Raw genomic sequence first — 22,450 nt, 5'->3', positions numbered from 1 at the left:
TGAGCAGTGTATCGGGGCTGTGAATCTGAGCAGTGTATCGTGGAGGTGATTCTGAGCAGTGTGTCGGGGCGGTGATTTTGAGCAGTGTGTCGGGGCTGTGATTTTGAGCAGTGTATCGGGGCGGTGATTCTGAGCAGTGTGTCGGGGCGGTGATTTTGAGCAGTGTATCGGGGCGGTGATTCTGAGCAGTGTGTCGTGGCGGTGATTTTGAGCAGTGTGTCGGGGCTGTGATTCTGAGCAGTGTGTCGGGGCTGTGATTCTGAGCAGTGTGTCGGGACGGTGATTCTGAGCAGTGTGTCGGGGCGGTGATTCTGAGCAGTGTGTCGGGGCTGTGATTCTGAGCAGTGTGTCGGGGCGGTGATTTTGAGCAGTGTGTCGGGGCTGTGATTCTGAGCAGTGTGTCGGGGCTGTGATTCTGAGCAGTGTGTCGGGGCGGTGATTCTGAGCAGTGTTTCGGGGCGGTGATTCTGAGCAGTGTGTCGGGGCGGTGATTCTGAGCAGTGTGTCGGGGCGGTGATTCTGTGCAGTGTGTCGGGGCGGTGATTCTGTGCAGTGTGTCGGGGCGGTGATTCTGAGCAGTGTGTCGGGGCTGTGATTCTGAGCAGTGTGTCGGGGCGGTGATTTTGAGCAGTGTATCGGGGCGGTGATTTTGAGCAGTGTGTCGGGGCGGTGATTTTGAGCAGTGTGTCGGGGCGGTGATTCTGAGCAGTGTCTCGGGGCGGTGATTTTGAGCAGTGTGTCGGTGCTGTGATTCTGAGCAGTGTGTCGGGGCGGTGATTTTGAGCAGTGTATCGGGGCGGTGATTTTGAGCAGTGTGTCGGGGCTGTGATTCTGAGCAGTGTGTCGGGGCGGTGATTCTGAGCAGTGTTTCTGGGCTGTGATTCTGAGCAGTGTTTCTGGGCTGTGATTCTGAGCAGTGTGTCGTGGCGGTGATTCTGAGCATTGTTTCTGGGCTGTGATTCTGAGCAGAGTATCGGGGCGGTGATTCTGAGCAGTGTTTCGGGGCTGTGATTTTGAGCACTGTGTCTGGGCGGTGATTTTGAGCAGTGTGTCGGGGCTGTGATTTTGAGCAGTGTGTCTGGGCGGTGATTCTGAGCAGTGTGTCGGGGCGGTGATTTTGAGCAGTGTGTCGGGGCTATGATTTTGAGCAGTGTGTCGGGGCTGTGATTTTGAGCAGTGTGTCGGGGCTGTGATTTTGAGCAGTGTATCGGGGCGGTGATTCTGAGCAGTGTGTCGGAGCGGTGATTCTGAGCAGTGTGTCGGGGCGGTGATTCTGAGCAGTGTGTCGGGGCGGTGATTCTGAGCAGTGTATCGGGGCGGTGATTCTGAGCAGTGTGTCGGGGCGGTGATTCTGAGCAGTGTTTCGGGGCTGTGATTTTGAGCAGTGTGTCTGGGCGGTGATTTTGAGCAGTGTGTCGGGGCTGTGATTTTGAGCAGTGTGTCTGGGCGGTGATTCTGAGCAGTGTGTCGGGGCGGTGATTTTGAGCAGTGTGTCGGGGCTATGATTTTGAGCAGTGTGTCGGGGCTGTGATTTTGAGCAGTGTGTCGGGGCTGTGATTCTGAGCAGTGTATCGGGGCGGTGATTCTGAGCAGTGTGTCGGGGCGGTGATTCTGAGCAGTGTGTCGGGGCGGTGATTCTGTGCAGTGTATCGGGGCGGTGATTCTGAGCAGTGTATCGGGGCGGTGATTCTGAGCAGTGTGTCGGGGCGGTGATTCTGAGCAGTGTGTCGGGGCTGTGATTCTGAGCAGTGTGTCGGGGCGGTGATTTTGAGCAGTGTGTCGGGGCTGTGATTCTGAGCAGTGTGTCGGGGCGGTGATTCTGAGCAGTGTGTCGGGGCGGTGATTTTGAGCAGTGTATCGGGGCTGTGAATCTGAGCAGTGTATCGTGGAGGTGATTCTGAGCAGTGTGTCGGGGCGGTGATTTTGAGCAGTGTGTCGGGGCTGTGATTTTGAGCAGTGTATCGGGGCGGTGATTCTGAGCAGTGTGTCGGGGCGGTGATTTTGAGCAGTGTATCGGGGCGGTGATTCTGAGCAGTGTGTCGGGGCGGTGATTCTGAGCAGTGTGTCGGGGCGGTGATTCTGAGCAGTGTGTCGGGACGGTGATTCTGAGCAGTGTGTCGGGGCGGTGATTCTGAGCAGTGTGTCGGGGCTGTGATTCTGAGCAGTGTGTCGGGGCGGTGATTTTGAGCAGTGTGTCGGGGCTGTGATTCTGAGCAGTGTGTCGGGGCTGTGATTCTGAGCAGTGTGTCGGGGCGGTGATTCTGAGCAGTGTGTCGGGGCGGTGATTTTGAGCAGTGTATCGGGGCTGTGAATCTGAGCAGTGTATCGTGGAGGTGATTCTGAGCAGTGTGTCGGGGCGGTGATTTTGAGCAGTGTGTCGGGGCTGTGATTTTGAGCAGTGTATCGGGGCGGTGATTCTGAGCAGTGTGTCGGGGCGGTGATTTTGAGCGGTGTGTCGGGGCGGTGATTTTGAGCGGTGTGTCGGGGCTGTGATTCTGAGCAGTGTGTCGGGGCGGTGATTTTGAGCAGTGTGTCGGGGCGGTGATTTTGAGCAGTGTGTCGGGGCGGTGATTTTGAGCAGTGTGTCGGGGCGGTGATTTTGAACAGTGTGTCGGGGCGGTGATTTTGAACAGTGTGTCGGGGCGGTGATCAGATGGGATCAGCATGTTGATTCTCTTTATCCCCGCTGCAAACTCCATTCCCTCGCCACCAACTCCATCTCTCACCCTGGCCACTGTCTGAGGCTGAACCAGACCATTCGCAACCTTGGCGTCCTCTGTGACCCGAAAATGAGCTTCCGACCATACATCCGGTCCACCACCAAGACTGCCTACTTCCACCTCTGTAACTTCACCCATCTCCGTCCCTGTCTGAGCTCACCTCCTGCTGAAACCCTCATCCATGCCTTTGTTCCCTCCAGACTCGACAATTCCAATGCTCTTCTGGCAGGCCTCCCATCTTCCACCCTCAATAAACTTGAGCTCATCCAAAACTCTGCTGGCCGAATCCTAACTCGCACCAAGTCCCGTTCACCCATCACCCCTGTGCTCGCTGACCTACATTGGCTCCCAGTCCAGGAATGCCCTGATTTTAAAATTCTCAATCTTGTTTTCAAATCCCTCCATGGCCTTGCCTCTCCCTATCTCTGTAACCTCCTCCAGCCCTACAACCCTCCATGATCTCTCCCCTCCTCCGATTCTTGCCTCTTGCCCATCCCCGATTTTAATCGCTCCACCATGCCTTCAGCTGCCTCGGCACTAAGCTCTGGAATTCCCTCCCAAAACCTCTCTACTTCTCTCTCCTCCTTTAAAATGTTCCTTAAAACCTGGCCCTTTGACCAAGCTTTTGGTCATCTGTCCTAATATTTCCTTATGTGGCCCAGTGTCAAATTTTGTTTGATAACGCTCCTGTGAAGCGCTTTGGGATGTTTTATTACGCTAAAGGCACTATATAAATGCAAGTTGTTGCCATTTCAGTTCTGGTGAAGGCTGAGATCTGCTGCTTTGTGGTACAGTCATTGATTCACTCATTACACATTCACACGCTAATAGTGGAGTTAATGAGTTATTCTCGGGATCTATTCGCATGCGCATTCTTGCAGGTTAACGTGTTAAAACCAAGGTCTCTCAGCAATGAGAGACTGCCACTAGAGTGAAGACTACAAATGAAGTCCACTGATCACTGCAAGTAATCCCAAGAACATAGCAAATGAGCTGATTTGGATTGTTTTAAGCAGCTGGCTGCTTCAAACATCATGTTTGTAGTATCATGTGGAGAAGGTGCAAAAAAGATTTACAAGGATGATACCAGAACTGAGAGTTTATAATTATTAGGAAAGATTGAACAGTGTGGGGGCTCTTTTCTCCAGAAAAGAGAAGGCTGATGGGTGACCTGATAGAGGTCTTTAAAATTATGAAGGTGTTCGAGAAGGTAGATGTCGAGAAGACGTTTCCACTTGTGGGGGAGTCCAAAATTCAGGGCCATAAATACAAGATAATCACTAATAAATCCAATCGGGAATTCGGAAAAAACTTCTTTGCACAGAGAGTGGTTCGAATGTGGAATTCGCTACCACATGGAGTGGTTGAGGCGAATAGCATGGATGCATTTAAGGGTAGGATCAATAAGCACATGAAGGAGAGAGGAATAGAAGGATATCTTGATGGAGTGAGATGAAGTAGGGTGGGAGGAGGCTCGTGTGGAGCATTAACACCGGTATAGACCGGTTGGTCCAAATGGACATAAGAACATAAGAAATAGGATCAGGAGTAGGCCATACGGCCCCTCGAGCCTGCTCCGCCATTCAATAAGATCATGGCTGATCTTGGACCCTAATTCCACTTTCCCGCCCTATCCCCATATCCCTTGATTCCCCTCAAGTCCAAAAATCTATCGATCTCAATCTCGAATATACTCAACGACTCAGCATCCACAGCCCTCTGGGGTAGAGAATTCCAAAGATTCACAACCCTCTGAGTGAAGAAATGTCCCCTCATCATAGAAAGGTTACAGCATGGAAGGCGGCCATTCAGCCCATCGAGTCTGCGCCGGCAGTATGCAAGAGCAATCCAGCTGGTCCCTATCCCCGTAGCCGTGCAAATTTTTTTCTTTCAAGTACTTATCCAGTTCCCTTTTGAAAACATGATTGAATCTGCCTGCACAACCCCCTCGGGCAGTGCATTCCAGATGCTAACCACTTTGGTTCTTTTGCCAATCACCTTAAATCTATGTCCGCTGGTTCTTCACCCTTCTGCCACTGGGAACAGTTTCTCTCTATCTACTCTGTCAAGACCCGTCATGATTTTGAACACCTCTATCAAATCTCCTCACAACCTTCTCTGTTCCAAGGAGAACAACCCCAGCATCTCCACTCTATCCACGTTACTGAAGTCCCTCATCCCTGGAATCATTTTAGTAAATCTCTTCTGCACCCTCTCTCAGGCCTTCACATCTTTCCTAAAGTGTGGTGCCCAGAACTGGACACAATACTCCAGTTGTGGCTGAACCAGTGTTTTTATAAAGGTTCATCATGACTTCAATACTTTTGTACTCTATGCCTCTGTTTATAAAACCCAGGATCCCATATGCTTTTTTAACCACTTTCTCAACCTGCCCTGCCACCTTCAACGATTTGTGCACATATATCCCCAGATCTCTCTGTTCCTGTCCTCCTTTTAGAGTTGTTCCCTCTAGTTTATATTGCCTTTCATCGTTCTTCCCACCGAAATGTATCACTTCGCATTTTTCTGCTTTAAATTTCATCTGCCACGTGTCTGCCCATGCCACCAGCCTGTCTATATTCTCTTGAAGCCTATCACTGGCCTCCTCACTGTTTACTACCCTTCCAAGTGTCATCTGTAAATTTTGAAATTGTGTCCTGTGCAGCCAAATCCAAGTCATTAATATATATCAAGAAAAGCAGTGGTCCCAGCACTGACCCCTGGGGAACACCACTGTACACCTCCCTCCAGTCCGAAAAACAACCGTTTACCACTCTTCTCTGTTTCCTGTCCCTTCGCCAATTCATGTTGCTACTGCCCCCTTTATTCCATGGGCCGCAATCTTGATGATAAGCCTACCATGTGGCACTTTATCAAACACCTTTTGAAAGTCCATGTACACCACAGCAACTGCAATGCCCTCATCTACCCTCTCTGTTACCTCATCAAAAAATTCCATCTGGTTAGTTAAATACGATTTGCGTTTAACAAATCCGTACTAGCTTTCCCTAATCAATCCACACTCGTCCAAGTGACTGTTAATTCTGTCCCAGATTATCGTTTCGAATATCATCTCGGTCCTAAATGGCTGACCCCTTATCCTGAGACTATGAGCCCTAGTTCTAGACTCTCCAGCCATAGGAAACAGCCTCTCAGCAACTACCCTGTCAAGCCCTTTAATAATTTTATACATTTCAGTGAGATCACCTCTCATTCTTCTGAACCCCAGAGAATATAGACTCATTCTACTCAACCTCTCCTCATAGGACAATTCTCTCATCCCAGGAATCAATCTAGTGAACCTTCCTTGCATCCCCTCTAAGGCAAGCATATCCTTCCATAGGTAAGGAGACCAAAACTATACACAGTACTCCAGGTGTGGTCTCACCAGAGCCCTGTATAATTGCTGCAAGACTCCTCACTCTTATACTCTAACCCCCTTGCAATAAAGGCCAACATACCATTTGCCTTTGTAATTGCTTGCTGTGCCTGCATGTTAACTTTCTGTGATTTCTGTACAAGGAGACCCAAATCCCTCTGACTACTAACATTTCTTGGTCTCTCACCTTTTAAAAAATATTCTGCTTTTTTATTCTTCCTACCGAAGTGGATAATTTCACGTTTCTGCATATTATACTCCATCTGCCACCTTTTTGCCCACTCACTTCGCCTGTCTATATCCCTTTGCAGCCTCTTTGCATCCTCCTCACAGCTTACTTTCCCACCTAGCTTTGTATCGTCAGCAAACTTGGATACATTACACTTGGTCCCCTCATCTAAGTCATTGATATATATATTGTAAACAACTGAGGCCCAAGCACTGATCCTTGCGGCACCCCACTAGTTACAACCTGCCAATCCAAAAATGACCCGTTTATTGCGACTCTCTTTTTTCTGTCCGTTAACCAATCCTCAATCCATGCTAATATATTACCCCCATCCTATGAGCCCTAATCTTATGTAACAACCTCTTGTGTGGCATCTTATTGAACGCCTTTTGAAAATCCAAATATACTACATCCACCGGTTCCCCCTTATCTACCCTGCTAGTTACACCTTCAAAAAACACGATTTCCCTTTTATACTGTGTTGACTCTGCCTAATCATATTATGATTTCCAAGTGCCCTGTTACTACGTCCTTAATAATAGATTCTAGCATTTTCCCTGCTACTATGTCAGACTAACTGGCCTATAGGTCCCTGTTTCCTCTCTCTCCCTCCTTACTTGAATAGCAAGGTTATATTTGCTACCTTCCAATCCACGGGGACCGTTCTAGAATCTAGGAAATTCTGGAAGATCAAAACCAATGCATCCACTGTCTCTGCAGCCACCTCTTTTAAAACCCTTGGATGTAGGCCATCAGGTCCGGGGGATTTGTCAGCTTTTAGTCCCATTAATTTCTCCAGTGCTTGTTCTTTACTAATCTTAATTGCTTTAAATTCCTCCCTCTCATTAGACCCTTGGTTCCCCACTATTTCCGGTATGTTTTTTGTGTCTTCTACTGTGAAGACTGATACAAAATATTTGTTTATCGCATCTGCCATTTCCTGATTCCTCATTATAATTTCTCCTGTCTCAACCTCTAAGGGACCCACGTTTATTTTCACTAATCTTTTCCTTTTTACATACTTGTAGAAGCTTTTACAATCTATTTTAATTTTTCTTGCTAGTTTACTCTCATATTCAATTTTCTCCCTCTTTATCAATTTCTTGGTCGTCCTTTGCTGATTTCTAAAACCCTCCCAATCCTCAGGTTTACTACTCTTCTTGGCAACATTGTAAGCCTCTTTTAATCTAATACTATCCTTAACTTCTCTAGTTAGCCACGGTTGGATCACTTTTCACCTGGAGTTTTTATTCTTCAGGGAATGTGTATTCGTTGACAATTATGAATTATTTCTTTGGCCTGTTTCTGTGCTGTAAATTCTGTTATGTAATATGATGAGTACATTCAGATTCCACTGTGATACATTTTGTATATAAATATTAATCAGTATTTATATTAAGAAATTAAACCTGAAACTTGGTGTGGGGTAACCCAAATGGGGAAACGAGGAAGTGTTTTCTCTCACTCCACAATAAAGGCAGTGGCCCCATGTTTCTTCCATGCCACTGAAGGGTTAGATTTAGACTAATGTATAAGTAAAAGCTCTTTGTGCAAAGACCATAACAAAATAAATAAGGAGATTTTGCTTTCCAAGCCATATCTGTCCTTCGCCTGCCCAGTTTTCAAGATACTTGACCATTTTGAAAAGATGGTTTAAATGGTAGTTTCACGGCTACTTTGCCAAGTTTACAAACATTCAATCGAGTAAATTGGAGAACTGGTACAACATAGAGCAAGCAAACTAAATTGGCCCTTCTGTCTTCTGTCTTTCCATGTCTTATCATAGAATCATACAGAACAGAACAAGGCCATTCTGCCCATCGTGCCTGTGCCAGCTCTCTGAAAGAGCTACTAATTAGTCCCACTCCCCTGCTTTTCCCCTTAGCCCTGCAAATTTTTCTTTTTTAAGTATATTTATATAATTCCTTTTTGAAAGTTACCATTGAATCTGCTTCCACCACCCTTTCAGGCAGTGCATTCCAGATCATAACAACTTGCTATGTAAAAAAAAAAGTCTCCTCATTTCCCCCCCTGTTTTTTTGCCAGTTATCTTAAATCTGTGTCCTCTAGTTACCGACCCTCCTGCCAGTGGATACAGTTTCTCCTCCATGGTTGCTGTAGATGTTAATGGACAAGCCAAAGGATGTGAAGCACACAGTTTTTGTCGTTGTCTGTCACAGGTACTGCAAATGGATTAATTGACTTGATTTCCTTTAATAGGCTTGTTCATGACAGGGAGTTGACGTTATATGATGGTTCCAGGTTACTCAGGCCAGACAGATACCAAGATTTGAAAAAGGAGCTGCAGCTTTCTGATGAAGATCTTCAACAAAGGTACTTATGGCCAAAGATCGTACCTCAGTTTAACCACTTTTCCAATTGATTTTCACTACTGGTTCATATAAATATACCATAAATGTGACTTTTTTTGGAATGAATTAGCCAAAGATTTAAAAGGCTGATTTGCATTTTTTTAATGATCATAGTAATAATCAGAGCCATTTCACGCAGGAGCCTGCTGCCAGGAGCCTGTGATAACAGCTGTTCGACTGTTCAATGCCTTCAGACTGCCACATGATTAAACACAGTTGGTTAGAATGGAGGGCTGGGTCTTCCACATCAGAAATGTGAACCCAGTTCCTTGTGACGTCCACTGCTATAGACGCACTCTGTGACACTAAATGTATCCCCTAACAACGTTTACAAACAAATGTAGCCAGTCGATTTCTTTTGCAGTGAATGAGTTCATCAGAATAGATGGTACCTTGATGATGGAGCTCTGATGGTGACTGTATATCAGCCCAGAAAGTGACAACCCTTTTTCATTTGGTTAATTTTATTGATAAAAGCTGTTTGTGGGATTGATTATTCCATGGTATTTTTTTAATGCAATTTTAACACCAGGTATAACATAAATTTCACCCAGTGAATGAGTCAGGCTGTGGAATTCATTTCCAGGGTTAGTGGCTGAAGCGCAAACTATGTCAGCATTCAAAGTTAGATTGGGTAGGTGGATGAAGCAAAAGGGGATAAAAGGATATGGAAACAGAAAGATTTATATATCGCCCTTATTGCAACCAATTAAATATTTCTGAAGTATGGTCACTGATGTAATGTACGAAACATGACAGCCAATTTGTGCACAGCAAGGTCCCATAAACAGCAATGTGATAATGTCCAGATAATCTGTTCTAGTGATGTCAGTTGAGAGATAAATATTGTCCAAGACACAGGGAGAACGCCCCTGCTCTTCTTCGAAATAGTGCCATGGTTTCTTTTACGTCCACCTGAGAGGGCAGACGGGGCCTCGGTTTAACATCTCATCCGAAAGACGGCACCTCTGACAGTGCAGCACTTCCTCAGTACTGCACTGAAATGTCAGCCTAGATTTTGTGCTGGAGTGGGACTTGAACCCACAACCTTCTGACTCAGAGGCAAGAGTGCTATCACTGAGCCACGGTTGACACAAATAGGGTGGGTAAATGTGATTAGGACTATTTGCCTGCATGGAGGGTTAACACTGACGTGGACTGATTGTGCCAAATGGCCTGTTTCATGTTGTAACTTTTAAGTATGTACATACGTACATATGGTCGTGGAAGACCTCAGTTTCCTACTCAGGTCGGCCATTTTATGTCAACGAGCCATCGCACAGGATCCATTTGACTGTCAGATTTCAAACACCGACACAAGTGTAACAATGCCAAATTTTCTGTTCATTAAGAGCACAGCAGGTAAGGCAAGAACAGTATTTTCATTACTATTGTAGTCCAGCATCATCTGAAGGGCTGAGAGACACTTTTGTAAAACTTAAAAGGGCCCAGTGAAGTGGGGGTGGTGGGGAGGAATTGAAGGAAAACCTAGTCTCATCGTAACTGCCAAATGGCTGTTCAAGAAACTCACCTGATAACCAATGAGTTTGCTAAAGTTGCAAGGACAGGGACCTGGGGAAATCTCTAAGTTTGTGCCGCTGGGCTGGAACTATAATGGCCCAGATTTTGCTGGAGTGGGGCATCTTGCGGCATGCCCCGTTAGTTAGACTTTTACCTCACCCTTCAGTTCGAAATATTTTTGCACCGTAACTTGCTGGAAGTGTGAGCTGATAACGGGGCATTTGGGACCTTGGTAAATGATGGGACGAACAATCCATCGCCTTAACTAATGAGATTGAGGAAGAAACAGAGCAGTGACAGAGAAGGAAATAGGGTGAATTAGAGTCAAATCAGACAGAGAAAGAGAAATAAATTGAGGGAAATAAAGATTGGATTAAGACGGAGACAAAAAAGAGACAGAAAACTTTTTTTTTAATTTTAAAGTTAACAACATCCCTAAGAACAATTTACTACCTGTAGGAGTGAGATTCCACAGTTTCAGTTGTTCCCTTTCTGGGCCGGAGAGGTTGATTGGCATTGCAGGAACATAAATATCCTCATTTAAAAGTTCTTAGCAGATAAGTACCAGTCCTAACTTTCTGCGGCGAGTTTAATGGGCAATTAATGCGCAACTGCAGCAATTTCATGAAACTCACGGGGAGGTTGAGGGTAAGATGCCGTTTTCGAGAGGCGAATGGTGGAGGGGCGAAAATCATGCAGCAACTTGTGGCGATTTGCAATTCATGGGGTATCTCTTCCTTATCACAAGTTGTTGGACGATTTACACATTAATAATGGCAAGTGCCATTTGTTAGGTTTATACAGGATATTGTCATATATCCCTATTGCCTTAATACAAGTTCAAGGACTAGGAAACATTGAAACTCTGGTATTAACTCTTTATTAAATCAAGTCAACAAGATAATAAAACATATTCCTTTACTTGCAGTGATCATGATAGGTACCAAGTATAACATTATAGCTCACATACCAGGGCCTCCCTTCAGGAGGTCGAAAGCGTGTCATTAACTGCTTACGCTAGCCTCGGCAAGACTAAAAAATTCCCCCTGAACCCCAGTGCCTGTACCTTTTATATGCGTAATTACGACGTAAAGTAATGCCATTATGTCAACGCGTTCTCCCTTCAACGAGTCTGCGCAATAAGATCTGTTTACTCGCTAATGAGAAACTGTGGGTATCAGTTATTACCTTGCTTCTTACCTTCGTCCAGTACATCCATAACACAAGCCTATTCATCCCACATCACCTCCCCACAGTCACTTGACTGATTTACTATATCTTCTCATGGATGGTTAATGTGGTAATGTCTCCAGTGGTTCCAAGCCTGGCCTTGCTAATAAGTACTAATGTGTGGATATATGTTTTATTTTTAAAAATTATACTTCAATCTGGTACCCCTATTCTTATATGATTAAGCTCGCCGTTATTTTTGGCATTTAATAAGAACCTTTGATCTTCGGGAACATGTGCTTCTAATTCCAAACTGCTTAATTTGTAAAGCAAAAACATCTTTAACCTACTGATTTTGAATTGCTATGCCCCAGAGCTCCTGAATGATGATTGAGAAAAGGAGGAGGATTATAACCAGAGATTAATTTTCCGCTGCATTAACCTCATTACTTGAATTTGCCTACGCATCGTTTTTTTTGGTTGAATTCATGATTTTAAACGGATTGTTATAAAAAGAACCTGACAACGCGAATGTTTGTGAGAGGATAGAAATGTTTATCTGCTGACGAGTGGTTGATGGCTTAATGAAATAGAACCTCGCATCTCCAAAAATATACAACGTGTTTCAATCTGACATGTTTTGTCGCACAGTATATGTGATTTGACATTGAACTCATAAGCAACCCAGTTACTATATTTAAAACAAAAATAACTTCATATGTCACGCTTAATATAGCAATTTGTTGCTATTTTAAGGAGATGTAGCAGGCTTTTTTATATCAACAGAATGGTCATAAGATAAGGATAAAAATGGAATTCATCAGCTGATGTAAAATGTAACGCCAAAGGACATAACATTGTAATGGGGAGGGAATTGAACAAGTACTTCAATTTTTTATGTGTCTGAAAGTATTTTAACAGCAACATTTCTTCCTTCTCACAATTTTTTTCCCTTTTCACTAATCTTCTGAAAGCATTGACTACTTGCTGGTGTACGGTTCCATGGGCTCAGGTCGCCTTCTAGTACGATTTCAGGGGTACTGGTCTCCCTCGAGTACCTGGTGTATGGTTCTCGGGGTACAGGTCTTCCTCTAGTACCTGTTGTCCTGGTGTACGCACACTCACATGTTTTTCGTCATGGTGCAACGTGATTTATTAGTTTCTTTGTGGTTTTAAATAATTTAATAAGGAGCTACAAGAATTTTGAAAAGCTTTAGAAGTAGGGTTTAGCGAGTATGGCTACACCTCTGAGATACAGGGAGGGATAGACAAAGAGGGTGATTACATTGCCTGTGCTTTCTTTAGTTTAAACTTAAGAGTTCCAAAGTTGTTTACAGAAACACTTAATTATGCCGCTGTGCTAATTATCTGTTTACCCAGCTGTTGTAGGTAAGGCAAAACAATCTTTTTTGAGCAAAGATGTTTCACATTAGGACTATTATCAGCTGCTTCCTGGATCCTTCACAGTGCTGCCACACCCTAAGACCCTGCACCCCAGAGCTGCCATGCCCCTAGGAATCACCAGTGCGTGAAATCCCCACGTTCCACCCCCCACCCCCCACCTTTGTAGTGCTGCCAAGCACAGCCCTCCACTCCCCAATAGTCCCAAGATTCAGGGCTCCTGTCACACTGGTATCAAATCTCAGAACCTTCCCCAAGGAACTGCCTAACCCCAGACTTACTGCAGGTGCTGCCATACACCAGCATCACCCCATTAGTGCTCCCAAACTACAAGACTCTCCTCCTATGCTGGTAAACCCCAGAACCCAACCTCCCCTATAGCTGCCAAACATCAGAACCCCCCCCCCACCAATTCTGCAAAACCCCAGGAACACCCCTGAAAGCTACCAATTCTGCCCCCAATGTTGCTGACCCCCCTCTTCCCAGTAGTGCTTCTAAATGCCCTAACATAGTTGCAATATGATACACCTCGTCTACTGTCTTGCAGTTTATCCTGTACTTTAAGAAGGATAGTAGATTATAATTAAGGGTGGAGATCAAGGAATGTTTAATAATGGTCAAGGCCATTCATTTATTGTGGAATTTGATTTGCAAAACACTGGTGAAAATCACTGAATACCATGCAATAAAAATGCAATTTGACTTATTCAGTCCCTGTAAATCAGTGACTCTGTTTAAACTATCTGACATAACACCCCTGTTGTTGTAAAACAGCGTATCCTTCAACGCTCCATGACCAACTTCACGGGACATCTGGTATATATAAATATTATAAGAAAAACTATTTTATCTTCCAGTAGCTTTTGAACTGCATATGTTGGATGCCAATGAATATTAATGAGCCAGCACTCATTATGCGTGGAGACAGGATGCAAATGATCCCTGACTGCTGTTTTAGAAGAACTGTTACCATGGAAAGAATGCTGATTAAAAAAAATCTCAAGCATTTATCAGTAAAGAGAACTCAAAGGAGGGAAGGGATAATGTAGAGTGTGGGTATGTAGGAACTCCAAGGAGGGAAGGGATAATGCAGAGTGTGGGTATGTAGGAACTCCAAGGAGGGAAGGGATAATGCAGAGTGTGGGTATGTAGGAACTCCAAGGAGGGAAGGGATAATGCAGAGTGTGGGTATGTAGGAACTCCAAGGAGGGAAGGGATAATGCAGAGTGTGGGTATGTAGGAACTCCAAGGAGGGAAGGGATAATGCAGAGTGTGGGTATGTAGGAACTCCAAGGAGGGAAGGGATAATGCAGAGTGTGGGTATGTAGGAACTCCAAGGAGGGAAGGGACAATGCAGAGTGTGGGTATGTAGGAACTCAAAGGAAGAGAAGGATAATGTAGAGTGTGGGTATGTAGGAACTCCAAGGAGGGAAGGGATAATGCAGAGTGTGGGTATGTAGGAACTCCAAGGAGGGAAGGGATAATGCAGAGTGTGGGTATGTAGAAACTTAAAGGAGGGAAGGGATAATGTAGAGTGTGGGTATGTAGGAACTCAAAGGAGGGAAGGGATAATGTAGAGTGTGGGTATGTAGGAACTCAAAGGAGGGAAGGGATAATGTCGAGTGTGGGTATGTAGGAACTCAAAGTACTTTTAAACTGTTGAACTGCAGTGCTGACAGTGGGTAATCGATACCTCAGTGTTAAGAAATAACCTACTTTGTTATTTAGTACTCTTTTCCCCCTCCCACCCCTTGTACTTTGCCTTCTGTACCTTCCTTTATAAATATATGGAGCTGACTCCATTGCAGTTGTGCACCATGATGCATGGCTGCAAAAACAACAGACGTACAAACCGTGGCTCTCCTTCCCAAGCTGGTCTTCAATGAGACCGCAGTCAGTGCTGTGGCGAGAGGGTATGTAGAGGAAACTTAGAAAATAGGAGCAGGAGTAGGTCATTCGGCCCTTCGAGCCTTCTCCTCCATTCAATATGGTCGTGGCTGATCCTCTATCTCAATACCATATTCCCACTCTCTCCCCATATCCCTTGATGTCTTCAGCGTCTAGAAATCTATCTAGCTCCTTCTTAAATATATTCAGCGACTTGGCCTCCACAGCCTTCTATGGTAGAGAATTCCACAGGTTCACCACCCTCTGAGTGAAGAAATTTCTCCTCATCTCAGTCCTAAATGTCCGACCCCGTATCCTGACACTGTGACCCCTTGTTCTGGACCCCCCAGCCAGCGGAAACATCCTCCCTGCATCCAGTCTGTCTAGCCCTGTCAGAATTTTATATGTTTCAATGGGATCCCCTCTCATTCTTCGAAACTCGAGTGAATACAGGCAGAGTCGACCCAATCTCTCCTCATACGACAGTCCCGCCATCCCAGGGATCAGTCTGGTGAACCTTTGCTGCACTCCCTCTATGGCAAGTATATCCTTTCTTAGGTAAGGAGATCAAAACTGCACACAATACTCCAGGTCTGGTCTCACCATGGCCCTATATAACTGCAGTAAGACATCCCTGCTCCTGTATTCAAATCCTCTTGCAATGAAGGCCAACATACCATTTGCCTTCTTGACTGCTTGCTGCACCTGCATGTTTGCTTTCAGTGACTGATGTACAAGGACACCCAGGTCCCTTTGTACATCAACATTTCCCAATCTATCACCGTTTAAATAACACTCTGCCTTTCTGTTTTTCTTTCCGAAGTGGATAACTTCACATTTATCCACATATTACTGCATCTGCCATGTATTTGCCCACTCACTCAACTTATTTAAATTGCCTTGAAGCCTCTTTGCATCCTCCTCACAACTCACGATCCCATCTAGTTTTGTGTCATCAGCAAACTGGGAAATATTACATTTGGTTCCCTCATCCAAATCATTGATATATATTGTGAATAGCTGGGGCCCAAGCACTGATCCCTGCAGTACCCCACTAGTCACTGCCTGCCATCCCAAAAAAGAGCCATTTATTCCTACTCTCTGTTTCCTATCTGTTAACCAATTCTCAATCCATGCCAGTATATTACCGTCAATCCCATGTGCTTTAATTTTGCACACTAACCTCTTATGTGGGACTTTATAAAAGGCTTTCTGAAAATCCAAATAAACCACATCCACTGGTTCTCCCTTATCTATTCTACCAGTTATATCCTCAAATAACTCCAGTAGGTTTGACAGGAGAGCAGGGTGTGGAGGTTGTGGGTCTTCATTTCAATGTCACTCTTCTGGGACCCTAATGCATCCTGATTTTTAAGGGGATTGGAGTGGTTTTACCAGATTACAACATAAATATGGAAAAGGAAGGTCACTTGGCCCATTTTAGTTTATCCATCCAGAAGGACCTGACAGTCTCCCCCACTGTGCTACCTAACTGTTTCTTAAATAATTCCAGGGTTTTCTCCTCCACTACTGTTTTCCAGAGTCCATTCTTGTGAAGAAGAACTTCTTGATATCAGCCTTAAATTAGCCTTTTACTAATTTGAGTCTGCGTCTTTGTCCTCTCTCAATTTAGTTTGAGATAATTCTCAAAAGCACGGAGGTCATGCTGAACTTTTATAAATCACTGGTTAGGCCCCAGCTGGAGTATTGTGTCCAATTCTGGACACCACACTTTAGGAAGGGTGTCAAGGCCTTAGAGAGGGTGCAGAAGAGATTTACTGGAATGGTACCAGGGATGAGGGACTTCAGTTACGTGGGGAGAGACTGGAAAAGCTGGGATTGTTTCCCTTAGAGCAGAGAAATTTAAGGGAAGATTTAATAGAGATGTTCAAAAGCGTGAAGGGTTTTGATAGAGTAAATAAGGAGAAACTATTTCCAGTGGCAGAAGGGCCAGTAACCAGAGGACACAGATTTAAGGTAATTGACAAAAAAAGAGGCGAGATGAGGAGAAATTTTTTTTATGCAGCGAATTGTTATAATCTGGAATGCACTGTCTGAAAGGGCGGTGGAAGCAGATTCAATAATAACTTTCAAAAGGGAATTGGATAAATACTTGAAGAGGAAAATTTTGCAGGGCTATAGGGAGAGGGCAGGGGAGTGGGACTAATTACATAGCTCTTTCAAAGAGCCGGCATGATGGACCAAATGGCCTCCTTCTGTGCTGTATCATTCTGTGATTCCATGATTTACCATTTCCATACTGTTTACTGTCTTATGTATCTCCAAGATCACTTCTTAGATGCCTTGTTCCAAGGCTGAAAAGCCCAACTGTACACAATCTTTCCGAACATTTCAGTCTTCCGATGATATGGGTCAGCTTTGTGCCTCGCTCTCATCTGCCTCCAGCGCTTGAACGTTGGTATGAACGTGGTATGAACTCTGAACCAAAGAGAGTACTAAAGATGTGAACACCGTACAGTTTCTGAGTTTTAGTCCACTGTCTTGGTTATCTAGCTCAACATTCTGTTGGCTTTGTTGATTGCTATTGGGATCCCCAAGATCTTTTTCAACTTCATCCGTAGCTATTTCAACAACATTCATACAGTATGTGCGTTGCCCAATTCTACCCCCCCCCCCACCCTCGTGCAGTTCTTTACACTTCTCTGCATTAAATTTCATCTGCCATTGTTCTGCCCACTTCCATATTTTGCCCAACTCATTCTGGAATTCCTGCGCTGCCTGCTCTGATTCTACTGCCGCTTTTCAAGTTTTGTATCCTCTGCAAACGTAACCAGTTTGCATTGGCTTTCTGAAATTATTGGTGTAAATTAGAAATAGTAGTGTCCTAACACTAATTGCTGGGGCACTCCAATCAGTACTATGCCCCTTACCCTGACCTAAGTCCTTTAACAAGTACCTGCTGTTTTTTACGCACCAGCCAATTTCTTACCCATGTGCTTGTTTCAGTGTGTTTGTACTAACAGAGTAAATAATAAAGGCCTGAACTTCTCCTCCTTCTCAAAGCCACTGTTTAAATAGTCAACTCCCTGTTCCGTGTGTGTTCCTGTTTTCCAATTTTATTGGTTGCTCCCAAATAACTTCAACAAAATGAATTGCTTTTCTTTCACCTATTTCAAACCTTTCAAATTCATTTGTTTATTTTTTTGATACAGTTCTTCCAATATTTTCAGCCTTTGAAAATATCAAGTTAATTTATTTTGTTATTTAATACTGCCCCTGTGCTTTGCATACAAGCGAAGCCTGTCACACAAAGAGGAAATACAATTGGAACACTCTGCCTGTAAGAGCTAGTTGTCCTTACAGGAACCATATCAATCATGCAGTGTTCTCTAACCCTACTGTATATAGGGCCTCATCCTACAAGCATAAAAAGTATATATTTGTTGTTTTAAAAACAAAGCCATTGAATAGCAATGGATTTGAATGCATGTGTTCTTGGACATGACCTTTAAATCAGCTCCAGCTGAAATTCCCACGGCAGCATGCTGAAGGAATTCTGAAGTATACCATCAAACCACATAACAAGGAAACTCCAGAGGTAGCCTGCCGCTCCTTAGTTGGTGCTCTCGCATTGGTTGAACGAGGACTGAAGCCCTGTCTCAGTGGAGAGATGTGAATGCGTTGTTTAAAGAAAATAAAACTCACTTTTGTTACCACTTGCAGTACTCTGCAAGCTCACCAGACCAAGAGGCTGGGAGGGACAATGGCAGAGGCTGAGGAACATAGAGTTCTGACAGGAAGACAGGATGTTGATAGGACTTAAGAGAGCAGCGTATTTTTAAAGAGAGGCTTAATATGACCTTCATCTTGCAGAGATAATCTAATTTTTTGTTTTGCTAGTGTTGCTGTACTATGCCTGTAACCCAGAGAGTCCCACTACTCAGCAGGAGACCAGAGATAATAGCCCCATCTGTCTCGCAGACATCAAGAAAGCATTCGAGTTATGATACTGCCATGTTTTTCTAAATAATAAAGCCTCTTTAATAAATGTTTCATAAATAATTATTCTTATTATTTAGCATCTTTTTTCTAAAAACAGAAAAATGTATTAAAATGTGCCCTCATTTTCAAAAGTGAGGTGGATCTGAGAACTATTAGGATTTTTATTTTTGTTATGGATTTTTTTTAATTGTACATTTTGATGTGTCTTTTGATTATCATAGAATGTTCCAGCACAGAAATGGACTTTTCAACCCATTAAGTCTGTGCCAGTGTTTTCTCCACATGAGCCGACTACTGTAAACCCACTCTCCTGTGCACTCCCCATAACCTTTAATACACCTCTGTATCAAGCAACGAGCTAATCTCCTTTTAAAAGAATTCCTAGGCTGTGTTTCAAATACATTTGTGACAGAGAATTCCACATTCTAACTAGCATCTGTGTAAAGGCATTTTTCCAACCACCCCTAGAATTCTTTTGTGTGAATACTTCAAATCCGCGCGCTCTCACCGACCAGAGAAAACAATCTATCATCGTTTACCTTAGTATAACCCTTCATTATTCTGGCCACCCCTTAACTTTCTTGGTTCTAGTGAACAAAACCCTAACTTCTCAAGTCTGCCTTCATAGCTGCAACTTGCCATCCCAGATGACATCCGAGTGAATCTGTTGTGCATCTTTTCCATTACTTTTATAGTCTTCTGATAAGGGTCTTCACAAATCTCTACACAATACTCTTAACTTCGACCTGACTCATGTCTTGTATAAGTTGTTTTTGTATTGTATGCTCCTAATTACAAAACCAAGGACCCTGCCTTTTTCGTGGCTTTTCTACTCACGCTGCCCACTTTTCCAGTGCTTTTGAGAAAATTATCTTTATGGTTTTATTCTCAGTAACTGAAATTTCTAATGTCAAAAATAAACAAAATAAATTTAAATTTATCCATTGACTGTCTTTATTAAAGATCTTAGTTGAAGCCTCTCCCAAATGCCTGAGCTTCAAGTTACTGAGAGCTGTGAAGCTGCTTATTCAGCCTGTGTCCATGCATGTGCAGTGTACCTAGTTTTCCAGAATGCTTCAGTACTATTTAGTCATCTGTTTTGCTGAATATTTTACTTCAGCTTCTAGTAGTTTCTGCTTAGTTTTCTTTTCAAAATTTTTTGAAGAATAACTCAACAAAAAATTCAAAACCTTCAGATAAAGTTTACGAACATACGGAATTGACAGGCAGGAAAAGACCAGGTGGTCCATCAAGCTTGCTCCACACCATGATGGCCGTAATACCATGACTAAACACTTCTTCCCACACAGCAAGTTCCCACAAACAGCCATAAGATAAAAGTCCAGTTTCAGTGATGTAGGTTGAGAGGTTAATATTGGACAGGACACTGGAAAAACTCCCCAGCTCTTCTTTGAAAAGTGCCAAGGGGTCATTTTTCTACTTGAGGGAGCAGACCAGGCCTCAGTTTAATATCTTATCCAAAATACAGTACTTTCCAGCACTCCCTCAGTACTGAGGTATCGCAATGAAGTGTCAGCCTAGATCATGTGCTCAAGTCTCTGGAGTGGGGTTTGAACCCACAGCCTTCCCACTCAGAGACGTTGTAGTACCACTGAGGCAAGTCTGACATCTTAAAGGGTTAGTGTCATTTGATGTCCCCAGTTCGAATGGTGAGCTCTTAATTTCTATATGAAGTATGAAGTCTTTTTCATAAGTTTGGCTTTGACCTTTGCTTTTAAACTTACTGAGACTGTTCTAAATCTCATTTGTGTCTAATGGATAGGGTTGAGCAGGGTTGGTCTGGCCTGAAACTTCATGTTGAGCTAAAACTCAAACACCTGGCACAAACCAGGTTAGACTTCTAAAATCGAGCTGGGCTAGGCTGTGAAAACTAACTCTGGAAAGGGCTCTAATTTAAGTCACTGCGGATTGTTTTACTATATTGTTTTGGAACTGTATTTGCAGCTCACATGAACAAAGTTTAAAACTTGTGTTTTTCACTTGACTGAATCTGATATTGCTTCATTGATTGTTACCTTTGTGCTTACAGAATGATCTACCCCATCCATCCATCCTTCAGGATTCTAGCCTTGGCTGAGCCTCCCGTGGTGGGAAGTAACACTCAACAATGGCTGGGGTCGGAGCTGCTAACTATGTTCCTGTTCCAGAGTGTACGGCCGCTCTCCATGAAAGAAGAAGTTAATGTCATTACTGGAATGGTGAGGATTGCCTGGGCTCAGAACCCGGCTTTTGCTGCAGTTAATTCATGGTGTTGCTGTGTGCTTTGTGCTTTTGTATTTCATGTTTTTCTATGGGCTAAAATAGCCAGATTCTGTTAAGCGAACTATGCTGATTTGCCCAAATATGGGTAGGTAGGAGAAACTATCAATCAGAAACCAGCAATCCCATCTACCTCATCAATACTTCCAAACCCAAGGCCCCTGGGCTTCCACACCCCAAAACCCTGCCCAAGCACTGTACTCTTCTTCAGATCTTTTCATCAAACTTTGTAAAGGACTTCAATCAGAATCTTGGTTAGTTTTAAGTGTCGCCACCCATATCTGTCTATTAATATAATATAAACAGCATGTCTAGTGTGCATTACATGTCCGTCATACTTCTCTATTGCCTTCAACTTTCAGTGTCACACTTCAAAGAAAAGTATGAAGAAATAAAGGATAACTCCAGAACCACTATATCTGCAGTTTCAGTTGACATCTGTATGAACTCACTCAGTGTTTACTTAACAGCAATTAGCCTTTGTAGCCTTAAAGGGACACACACCCAATCTACATGGTATAATGTTTCTGACCTTATGAAACAACAGTTTGGTTTGAGCAATGTAACAGGAATTTTGCTTACATATATATATTTGAAATTTGTCTTGAGCTCCTGTAAGAAATAGTGACCTTTTCACATCAGTCACAGATTTAATTTTACTTAAAAATACATGGTAGGACCTTTTCATCTTGCAAGCTTAGTTACCTGTCCTGACTAATATTTATCCCTCAATCAAGAACATCAAGAAAACAGATTATCTGGTCATTTATCTGATTGCTGTTTGTGGGACCTTGCTGTGCACAAATTGGCAGCTGGGTTTTCCTGTGTTACAATAGTGACAACACTTCAAAAAGTACGTCATTTGTTGTAAAGTGCTTTGGGATGACATGAAAGACGCTATATAAATGCAAGTTCTATCTTTTATACAGCGCTTTTAATGTAAAATAAAAGCCCCAAGGAACTTCACAGAGGCATATAAAAACTGACGCTGAGCCAGGAAAGGAGAGATGAGGATGGATGGATAAATGCTTGGTCCTAGAAATGGGTTTTGAGGTTTTTGAAGGAGGAGAGACGTGGTGAAATTTAGGAAGGTGATTCCAAAGAGTTAGGACCCAGATAGCTGAAGGCTTTGCTGACAATGGTGGGATGAAAGAAGGGAAATAAGCACCAAGAGATTCGAGTTAGAGGAGTGGAGAAATCAGGAGGATATTGGAGAAGGTTGCAGAGATAGAATGGGGCAAGGCCACTGAGGGATTTAAAGATGAGGATATTCAACTTGAGGTGTTCACGGATGGGGAGCCAGTATAGGTCAGTTAGGACTGGGGTGATTGACAAGCAGGACTTATTATGGGACAGGATACATGCAGCAGAGTTTTCAACAAGTTGGAGTTTATTGGGAATGGTTGATGGAAGGCCAATAAAGAGAATGTTGAACGTGGACATGACAAAGGCGGTTTCTGCAGCAGAGAAGCTGCGGTAAGGGTAGAGGCGGGTATTGTTGCTGAGGTGGGAGTAAGAAGGCTTTGTG

At 43.7% G+C, this 22,450-nt stretch overlaps 1 protein-coding gene across 1 annotated transcript in view; it reads left to right on the top strand.

Annotated features, from left to right (window-relative positions):
* The window catches only part of vwa8 (von Willebrand factor A domain containing 8), a 387,545-nt gene that overhangs the window by 131,959 nt on the left and 233,136 nt on the right, over positions 1 to 22,450 (top strand). Inside the window, exons 14-15 of the mRNA XM_067992504.1 lie at positions 8,549 to 8,662; positions 20,693 to 20,861. Of these exons, the coding sequence (XP_067848605.1) occupies positions 8,549 to 8,662; positions 20,693 to 20,861 (283 nt within the window). The remainder of the gene's footprint in view (positions 1 to 8,548; positions 8,663 to 20,692; positions 20,862 to 22,450) is intronic.

The sequence above is a fragment of the Heptranchias perlo genome, chromosome 11 (assembly GCF_035084215.1).
Source record: "Heptranchias perlo isolate sHepPer1 chromosome 11, sHepPer1.hap1, whole genome shotgun sequence".
Taxonomy (NCBI): domain Eukaryota; kingdom Metazoa; phylum Chordata; class Chondrichthyes; order Hexanchiformes; family Hexanchidae; genus Heptranchias; species Heptranchias perlo.
The sequence above is the reverse complement of the archived record's forward strand: the minus strand, read 5'-3'. Positions and strand labels throughout refer to the sequence as shown.